This window comes from Sprattus sprattus (genome assembly GCF_963457725.1).
Source record: "Sprattus sprattus genome assembly, chromosome: 3".
Lineage (NCBI taxonomy): Eukaryota > Metazoa > Chordata > Actinopteri > Clupeiformes > Clupeidae > Sprattus > Sprattus sprattus.
In genome coordinates this window covers 44,623,339-44,633,338 of record NC_137922.1, presented here as the reverse complement: position 1 = coordinate 44,633,338, position 10,000 = coordinate 44,623,339, and the positions used below count along the sequence as shown (strand labels likewise).

At 44.7% G+C, this 10,000-nt stretch overlaps 2 protein-coding genes across 6 annotated transcripts in view; one reads left to right on the top strand and one right to left on the bottom strand.

Annotated features, from left to right (window-relative positions):
• ndst2b (N-deacetylase/N-sulfotransferase (heparan glucosaminyl) 2b) overlaps positions 1–1,698 on the top strand; it is a 94,225-nt gene extending 92,527 nt beyond the window's left edge. For all 4 annotated transcript variants that reach the window (XM_080835182.1, XM_080835183.1, XM_080835184.1 and 1 more), the window contains one exon: positions 161–1,698. In XM_080835182.1, the coding sequence (XP_080691308.1) occupies positions 161–286 (126 nt within the window). In that variant the 3' untranslated portion in view covers positions 287–1,698. The remainder of the gene's footprint in view (positions 1–160) is intronic.
• Positions 1,699–6,107: 4,409 nt separating this feature from the next.
• camk2g1 (calcium/calmodulin-dependent protein kinase (CaM kinase) II gamma 1) overlaps positions 6,108–10,000 on the bottom strand; it is an 84,498-nt gene continuing 80,605 nt past the window's right edge. For both annotated transcript variants that reach the window (XM_080834749.1, XM_080834750.1), the window contains 4 exons: positions 7,324–7,399; positions 6,944–7,038; positions 6,412–6,662; positions 6,108–6,184 (listed from right to left, as the gene is read on the bottom strand). In XM_080834749.1, the coding sequence (XP_080690875.1) occupies positions 6,430–6,662; positions 6,944–7,038; positions 7,324–7,399 (404 nt within the window). In that variant the 3' untranslated portion in view covers positions 6,108–6,184; positions 6,412–6,429. The remainder of the gene's footprint in view (positions 6,185–6,411; positions 6,663–6,943; positions 7,039–7,323; positions 7,400–10,000) is intronic.

Genomic DNA, 10,000 nt, shown 5'->3' with positions numbered 1-10,000 from the left:
GTGTGTGCGTGTGCGTGTGTGCGTGCGTGCATGCGTGTGTGTCCATGTGGACCTGCACACTTGAGTCTTTGTGCCTGTGTACATTTGTTTTTGATTTAATATGTAACTTTTGTGTGTGTGTGTGTGTGTGTGTGTGTGTGTGTGTGTGTGTGTGTTGCAGACACGGGCCCTGCTGTCGGAACACTATCGTGAGCAGAACCTGGAGCTGCTGCGTCTGCTCAACCGCCTGGGTCAGGCTCCGCCCCCCTGGCTGAGGGAGGAGCTAAAGGGAGGAAGCTGGAGCTGAGAGACTCCGCCCACCCCTCTGCCCATCTCATGTTTACCCCCCCCCCCCTACCAACCAGAACCAGGGGACGAGCCCCCCACTGACCCACCCCCGCTCCAGAGGCAGAGGTCTTGAGCTCCCAGCCAGGGGACCCTGGAGTGTATGGGCCCTTGAAACACGCAGGCCTAGAGGAGGCCCTTAGACACACCTGTCAGAGTCTATACGTGGGCTATGCGCAGTGACATGGGGGCCCTTGACACTGAAGCTCAGAGCCACCTGTCAGAGGTGAGATGTTCTGACACTGAAAGGGGCTTCCGTCCTCCAGCCTTGAAGGTTCAAGCGGTTCCACTGACCTGGAGTCACTGGGGAGAACCCTACTCACAAGAGGGGGTGGGGGGGCCCTTCTGTTTCATAGGGCTTCATGTATCATTGGCACCAGGGAGCCAATGGCGTGAATGCACTAGAAAAAACGGGCTCACATCAACCAATCAGGGGTCTCAGAGATGCCAAATGTGGTTGGGTATGCCTGGTTGTCATTGGTGGTCTTCTCCCCAGGGCCCGACCTGCACGCTGAGAATGCCTTTCCCCTTTACTGAGGGCCTTGCCCCTGTCCAGGACTTCTGGGTCATATATTCTGGATAACAGTGAGTTATGAATTCCTACGTTGCACCACGACCTGTCCTGCAGGAGCCACAGGTGTCTGGGGCATGGGCGAAGTAATGGGACATGTATTGGCAATCAACGTACTTAGCTGGACATGAACCTATAAATTAGGGGATCGCTAGAGGTACTGTAATCTCCTGGTGGCCTTTTGGGGGACACAACTGCTGGGCTCAAGTTGGATGGCTGCAGGACTCAGACACTACAACCATCTCTGTGGTACGGTGCCTATTGTCGGAAGCTTCTAGAGCCTAGTCTGTGTCCACCATCTCTGTGCGAGGCGAATAGGGAATAGAGGGCAGAAAGGTTCCAGAACATCTCCATCATGATGTCACAATGCTTGTCGCCTCAGATTGGAACGTTGCTGTTTGTTTACAAGCTGGCTGGAACAGGAAGGAAGCAGGAGGTCCAGGAGGCCCCGCCTCTTCCCAGTGGACCTCAGGAGAGAGTGATTGGATGGGTTTTTCATGTGCTTACAGGACATGTGCTCAAGAGGAACTTTAAAAAAAATAAAAAAAAAAGGAACAAGGACATGAGAACACCATTAGTGACTCATGTCTTAGGACTGCGCTATCTCATATGGCTAATTATCCTGAGACTAAACCAAACAACCAAATGAGAGCTTGTGCGTGTGTCTGTGTGTGTGTGTGGTGTGTCTTTGAATGAGAGTCTGTATGTACGTGTGTGTTATCGAGTGTGTATTTGTGTGTGTTGTTTGTGTGAGTGAGACAGAGCGAGAGATTGGGCATCTGCCCATCAACACAGTAAATGATTTTCCCACGCTGTACTCGTCTTGTTTGTTCATGTCTGTAAGAATAAAAGGCACAGAATGGCAGTTGGCTGACTGACAGATGTCTCTTGATTTCAGATCAGAGAGAAAGATGGAGCGGGGGTGTGTACGTATGTGTGCGTGCGAGAGAGTGCGCTTGAGAGTGTGTGTGTGTGTGTTGTGAACAGCCAGGATATCTGTCTTCCTCCAGCTCTGGTTATCAGATGGAAGGAAACTGACCAGCTGGTTATCTTCAGTAATCAGCGAACATGAGCCTGGAGAATGGGAATTTGGCCCCTCAGCTGCCCCACATGGGAAGCACCGACACCGGGGTGTGCCACAGAGACCCCCCCTAACCCCCCCTCAGGCCAACAGCAGAGCTCCACCAAGGCGTGTGACAAAGGTGTGTGTTGCTATTTAGGCAGTTCCGTGTCAGGAAATTGTGTGTATGTGTTCGAGAGACTCAACTCTAGCAGAAGGAAAATGTACCTGATTATGTACACATCTATACGTAGGTTAATGTATGTATGCATACATGCACAGTTAATGTATGCAAAGGTAATGTATGCACAGTTAATTATCTTTAATGTAAAAATAGAACCACTTTAATGATTGGAGAGGGGTGGGGGGGGGGGGGGGGGGGGGGGGATGTAGACTGTCATGCTCAAAAATCCCTTTACTAACTATGACAGAACCCTCCAGGGGTTGTAGTTATACCGACGGCAAGTAAGATAGTACAGAAATATGCTCAAAGATGCCATTTGCAAAACACAACGCGCTCTTAGAACACTACTGATAGTGTAGCTGAGGAACTGTTGACTGCTCAAGGCCTTTACTGCATGTGTTTACATTTAACCAGAGACTTAAATGTGCAATAATTGCAATAAAATGTCTGATAGAACCACAATGAAGAGAATGCACAGAAAATATTAATGAACCAGCTTTCAAAAATTGCTTCAGTAAAAGACCATGGGTATATTCTAGGGCGCGGTGGTAGGTCTGCTAAACTTTACCTTCATACACACTTTTTAATAATAAAAACTGTATCTTCTGTATTTGCAAAGACCAGAAACCAGGAAACAATTGCTGAAATGTTCATTTTTATTAAATACTTTTTTTTAAGGTCAAGTGTCAGTAATAACAAAGCTATTATTATGAAGACCAACTAACATTCAGACAAACACTTGATAGTTGTCAAGTCATGGTTTTTATTAAATGTAATGATCATGCAAAAAAAAATATCTGAAAAGGAACAAAAAAATCCAGCATCCATTTTGAAACTCAGAGTATATACGTAGCCCGATAGTATAACCATTACAATGCAATATAGTCACTAAACTGGAGGGGCGCATACCAAGCTAAGGCAATATTTTTTTCTTATTTTTAATATTCTTAAAATGTGATAACTCATCTATCAGTGTCTCCAACAGGAGTGGACTCATACCAGAGATGCAACTAGAAGAGATATTATTTAATTATTTTATTATCCCTCATCTTCTGAGTTATTTTCTAAAATATTGCGTAAACACTGACAGTGGAGATCAATTTTTAGCAAGAAAGTAGACATGCATATTTCTTTCCGTTTGGCGGCACTGCATATTTCATGTTTTCTTCAGTTGTCGTTTCTTTTTTTCTTTTTTTGTAAGATAAATCACCTCCCAACACCCTTCTTTTTCTTGCGTCAATATAAGTCTCAGAATGGGCCAAACTGGTCACCTCTAAAGCTTCATTGCTTTAGAGAGATAGAGAAAAATGTAAAAGTTTATCAATTAGGGAAATTTAACTAGTGTCTCCTAGATTCTTTTCTCTTATCCCCTCCCTTCACCAAATCCAACACCAATTCCTTTCAAAATGAGGATCAGCTTGAGGCCAAATCTGCTCAACTCTATGTAGGATGCCTGTCTAGTTTTTCCTGTGTTGTGTAGCTGAGCTGACCTTTCCTGGCCAATCACAGCTCAGGAAGACGGACCCTGTGATTTGAAGTGTAGGATTGTTTGTTTGCCAATGCGCTACTCTAACGTGGCCAAGCAAGGCAGCGCAAGTCCCCACAGCGCAAGAACAATTAAAGAAAGAAAACCAGAGCGATAAAGAAAAAAAAAAAAATACAATTTCAAAATGAAAAATCCACAGAAGAAAGCACACAATTTTTTTAAAACAGACTGCAACAAAATAAATGACCTTCAACAACAGGGTCGGGCCATGAAGAGGTGGTATAGTGCTGATATGTAAAGAGAAATATTCCCCACAGCGCACACACAGACACACACATTCATACACTCCCACTCACACAAACACACACACACACAAACGACTACATAAACTGCGGCTCTGGACTGAACACTACACGGACATGTTTTAAAATGCAGGTGGGGTTAAAAGACAAGAAGTGCTGCTCTTTCACGAGAGCTTAACACCAGCCTGAAGTGCAAGGGCAATCCCTCTTAGATTCTAGACATCGATTACTTATAAACGCCTGTTGCCCATGGTTACCAAGCTGTTGTAGCGTTACACTGCCTCTCTCAAGCATGTTTTTTCATCTCGGTCATGAGTGTCAGATGGAAGGTTTCGGTTCCGGTTGAAAAGAGTTTAACATGTACACACACACATACATACAGAGCTACATGGTGGTTCATATACTCACAGACACACGTACAGTACACACATAACCCTGACCAAGGATGTGAAAACACAAAACCAACATTTAAACAGCCATTTAACAGTGTGTGTGCTATGCTTACGACCACTCTGTTTGTGTGTTTCTGTGTGTGTGTTTTAACAGGACAGGTTGCATTAAAATGTGTCTGAGGGGAAAAGCTGAAGGCTTATACCTCAGGCGGTCAAAGAGGCAGGTGTGTGTGTGTGTCCTGCAGCATTGATAAAGATGGCTGTAGGAGATATTCTGGAGATGGCAGCAGTAGTGTTCAGTGAAATCCTTTAAGAGGATGCCACTAGTGTGTGTGTGTGTGTGTGTGTGTGTGTGTGTGTGTGTGTGTGTGTGTGTGTGTGTGAGAGAGAGAGAGAGAGCGCGAGTGAGTGTTTACATACAGCATGGATGGACGAAGGGGCAAACAGCACAATAGCAGGAGGTGGTGCAAAAACAGGTGAACTATATACCGATTATGTACACTTGTGCATCACTGGTATGTATGCATACCATACCATAAGCACATAAGTAAGCAAGCACACATACACACACACACACACACTCATTCACATATACTTCCACACCTCAAAGTCAGCACATGCATAATCCGGTCACAAACTCCCTTTGATGCTAAAACACACTTCTCACTTTTTTTATCCATGTAATCTCATTTAAATATATAACTATACACGTTTATAGAGCTTAACTTAGAAAAGAAATTAAGAGAAAAAAAGAATGCTTTAAAATAGTTTCATCAATTCAACTTGCTCAAACACAAATACACACTTTGATAACAGCAAGAGTCAGACAACTGAAATCAAGAGATCCACAATGACAGCGACGGAGTGTGTGTGTGTGTGTGGACTCAGAGTGTTATCTGACTCGGGACATAAAACTGATAAACAATAATGAAAAATAAAATCTACACGTGCGCACACTCACACACAAAACATACACACTCACTCAGACACGCCACAAACAAAAATGCACACTGAAATCCTACAGACTATACTTTGGTGCTTTTCTGATTTTTTTCTTTCTGTTTTGATATTAAGTATGTACTTTAGTAGGTCCTAAAAACAAAGAAAAGAAAAGAAAAAAACGGGAATAAAAGGAAAAACACAAAATTTGCTTCAGATCGCCTTCACTTCAAATATCTCTCAACTTTCTAGAGCCGCTCAGAAAATTTGTTTCTCCAAATCGGAAAACTTTAGGAGTCCAGTGGTTCCTTAACAAGCGCACATTAAACAGCGGTGCCAACTCCTGTTTTCCATTTTGTGAAATTAATTCCCCACCCATCAAAGTGAACCCTGGTTCCGTAACCACGCAAATCTCTGCTCTTTTCTTACCACACTTTCTGTAGCTTGTCTTACATCTAGTCAAATGTACAATATTTATATATGTATACTGAACTCAAACATTGTTTTTAACTTACAAACACCTTTCTGAACATCTTTTTATATTTTTTTTTTTTGTTTTTAAGACGGCATTAAAAATTAAGATGGTTCCACTGGTTGGGGTAAGTGGGGAGTAAAAGTAATAACAAGACATCGCCCCCTAGTGGGCGTGAGATGCATGCACCGTCCCTGGGGTCTAGCCGGAGCGCAGACAAAGGGGGCTGCTCAAGGTGGTGGACAGTTTGACTGGATGTTGGTCAGGTGTTTCTGGAAACTTCTTGGGGAGGCGGAAGGGAAGAGGAGATCCGGTGGTGCCGCTGCCCCCCAAAAAACCCAACCCCTCCCCCCCAAACCTCCCCCCTCCCCCCCTTCTCTTGGACAGCCGGCCGCAGCGTGCCCCGTTCGGCCACAAAAGAAGACTCGTCAACAGCCTGGACAATCCAGGTGAGCTGGGGACAGAGAGGGAAAGATTAAGGTTGTGTGTGTGTGTGTGTGTGTGTGTGTGTGGTGTGTGTGTGGTCATCTAGCATTAGTGTTGTGTAGGTCTGCTGCATGACCTGCTTTTCTAACATTGCCTGTGTGTCAGTGCATAAATCCTCACTGTTGCAATGTGCGGACCACTCTGGAGCTGTGTGTGTGTGTGTGTGTCTCTGTGTCTGTGTCTGTGTCTGCTCACCCATGTTTCCCGCGTAGCTCACTGTAGCGGCGCGGCGGGCGCTCCAGAGCAGTGGAAGTGCACGTTGAGCCACTTGGCGTCACGCCGGTGCCAGACGCGCGTCTCCTCAGACTGGCATGAGCGCGGGCGGCCCTGCCCGTCCATGTACTGCGTCAGGCGGATGTAGGCGATGCACGCCGCGTCCTCCCCAATCAGGTGCACGTGTGGGTTCAGGATAGTGGTGTGCACTGGTTTATTGTTCTTGCTAAGCACTGCCGGACGGAAACACACACACACACACACACACACACACACACACACACACGTGTTTACAGGTAATCAACATTGTATACAATGCAGGATATATTCATTACATCGTTTTTTTCCTGTTAAATATCATGTTCTAATCTACACCATTTATCAGACACTGAGATATTAAACTTACTTATTATACTTCTTATATATCTGTGCTACCTGCAATGAGGTTTATTATGCTAAACACATGCAGATCTGTGATAATAACAACACTAACAATAACAGGGGATGTACTCACAGTTCTCAAAGTAGAACTTGTGGAAGTCCATTCCCTCCACCAGATTCCCAAGGGCCTCCGGCTCAAAGGAGGTTAAGCCAGGGTCACAGATTCTCCTGAAACACAGGCACGCACATATACACACACACAGGCACGCACATATACACACACACAGGCACGCACATATACACACACACAGGCACGCACATATACACACACACACACACACGCACGCACATATAAACACACAGGCACGCACTGTCAATTGAATATTTAAAATCAAGTCCAACAAAAGTAAACTCCAGACTAGGATGAGTAAGCTAAGTCTACCTGAATGGAACCAAGCAAACTATTGCATGCTGGGATTTGTAGTTTTGTAATGCACAGTTGGCTATACTCACGTGTAAGCCTCAAAGTCCCCATTGTTCATAGCTTCTATCAGCTGCTCTGTGATCTTGATAATCTCCTGCTTGCGAGCTACACGCCAGACAAGATGGATGGAGAGAGGAAGAGAGGGATGAAAAAAGGGTGGAGAGAGGAAGAAAGGGATGAGGAAAGGGGGAGCAAGGAGTGAAAGACAAGCAGATGGACAGACAAAAAAAAACAGAAAAAAAAAACAGTGGATCAAAATACAGGTCTGGGAAGAACCACAAAAACAAAACACACACATAACCGCTTCAGTGTGTCAGTAAAAGCTGCAATAATAGTTGACCTCCATAATAGTTGACCTCCAGGATGAATGTGAAGTTTTAGCACTTTAGAACAATGTGAAGGTCCTGCTTAACAATAGATGCAGATAAACCTCCATTTCATCAGTACGAAAAAAACCTCACAAACTGAGAGATACTACACCATCATCTCAGTTTCCTTAAACTTAGCCCTCTCTAGCTCAAAGAACAATCACGACCCAGATCATTTCAGCATTCTGTCGATCTTTTAACAGTTCATTCACTGGGCTATATTTACCCCCCCCCCCCCCCCCCCCCCCCGGTGTACTTCATAAAAGCCTGGGATCAAATTGCATTTCTGCATTGATATTTTGTTAAGGGGTCCTCATGGCGCAGTGATATTGTCCTCAGCAATGACATTAACATTTATCTATTTGCTGAGTCATGCTGCCACATTAAAGGCAGCTGAGCTGCGCTGAGTCATGTTGCCACATAGGGCCACATTATAGGCAGCTGAGCTGCGCTGAGTCATGCCAGAGAAGCAGAGTCCCACTCTGTCATTTCATGACGCGGCAGGCAGCACTGTCAGGTAAATGGTAAAAGGACTGCATTTATATAGCCCTTTTCTGCTCATAGAGCACTCAAAGCTATTTACAGATGAATGCCTCAGACATCTACCCATTCACACACTGATGGCAGAGGCTACTATCTAAGGTGCCTACCTGCACATCGGGAGCGACTGGGGGAGTTCAGTGTCTTGTTCAAGTGACCTTGGTGACCTTCCAATTGGTCAAATTAGAGCAAGGTGGGTAACTGTCCGATACAATACTTGGGTACGACAGTAAAAAAATCTGACTCAAAAATACATGTAATGTCTGTGTTACTGTCACTGCACTGTTACTGGAAAGATGACTAACAAAGTGACACAATTGAGCTCTCTAGCCCCACAATTAAAAAACTAGAAACTTCAGCGAAGGCAGACCAGCCACTGTTTAGTCTAGAGGTCACAATTCAAACCCATCAATATGACTACCGCTGAGCAGCTTCACTGCTGTGCCTACCATCCTGCTCAATGCAGCAATACTCGTGCTTGTATAGCGAGCCTGGCCCGAGTCTGGTCTGACTGTAAGACACAGTACTGTGTCACTGCAGCAGAGCTCTGCAGTCTGAACTCTGCAGTGGAATCTGATCTTTCCCATTCTGATTTGGGCCACTTCCATTTGTGGTGCAACATCAGATACCGGTCGGATTGTTTGCAATGTGACCCGTCGGAACAGTTGTATTGGAATTCATGCGACTTTTACGTCTACTCCAGAGCGAGGTTAGTCACAAGTATGTGCTGCCTTGGAGTCACTCGGTAAAATACGAACATGGAAGACGGCTGTGATGGAGAAAGTCCACACACACCTCAAAGCAGCTGTAGAAGCCATCGCTCCACAAAAAGCCATAATTAAAATGAATAAATATGAATTCATATAAAATGAATACATCCAAATTGAGCACTTTGGCTTGAAGTGTGAAAGTAGCCAAAGACACTTTGTGTCGGTGCGACTGCGACACTGGCTCTGTAATTCCTGACCCTTCCATTTCCACTCTAGATCGACGTGAGTCACTTGGTGAAAACAAACATTGAAGACAGGATGAGTCCACACACACCTTCATGCAGCTGTAGAAGCCATTGCTCCACAAAAACCCTCTCTTCCTCCTCATCCTCATCCTCATCCCCGTCCTCATCTGCTCACAAATTAGTTGGCTTCCACTGCTCATCAGCTTATAAATTAAATCATAAACCTAAAACCTAAATATTTTCTAGTACACCCCAGAAATAAAATTACGGGCATTGAACCTTAAGCATAATAGGTCCGATTTAAAGTGGCATTATGCAGAAATTGTACTTCAGGATTAGGGTTAGGATAAGTAGTTTTACCTTAAAATAACCCGCCGCTACAATGACTTTTAATATGAAGAATCGCCTCCGTGCCATACTAGGGTCCGTAGGCATATTACTGCGTTCTGTAGGTTTGCCTGAAGCCGCCCGCTTTCTACTGTATGCCGAACTAGTAAGCTTATTTGCTGTCTTGCTTTGTTTTGTGTTTCACTTGCTTGATTGACTGTGTTAGGACAGTAGTTGAATAACTAGTCTGGCATAGTGTCAGAGTGAGTACATTTCAAGAGGTTTCGCTAGTTTTCTCCGCTAGCATCTTGTTAGCGACTAGCCATTAATCCGTTGTGCTGCTTTAAGACTGGGGCTCTCCTACAGTACTCTTTACAACTCCTCTTCAATGGATCATACTCCAACCCTTTTTGGACTGACCGTCTGAGACACTGAAGCAAAGATTGTCTAGATCTCATGGGCTAAAGGTTTGGCTCCAGATACTTGTCTCGACAGCCGAGACAAACACATACATAG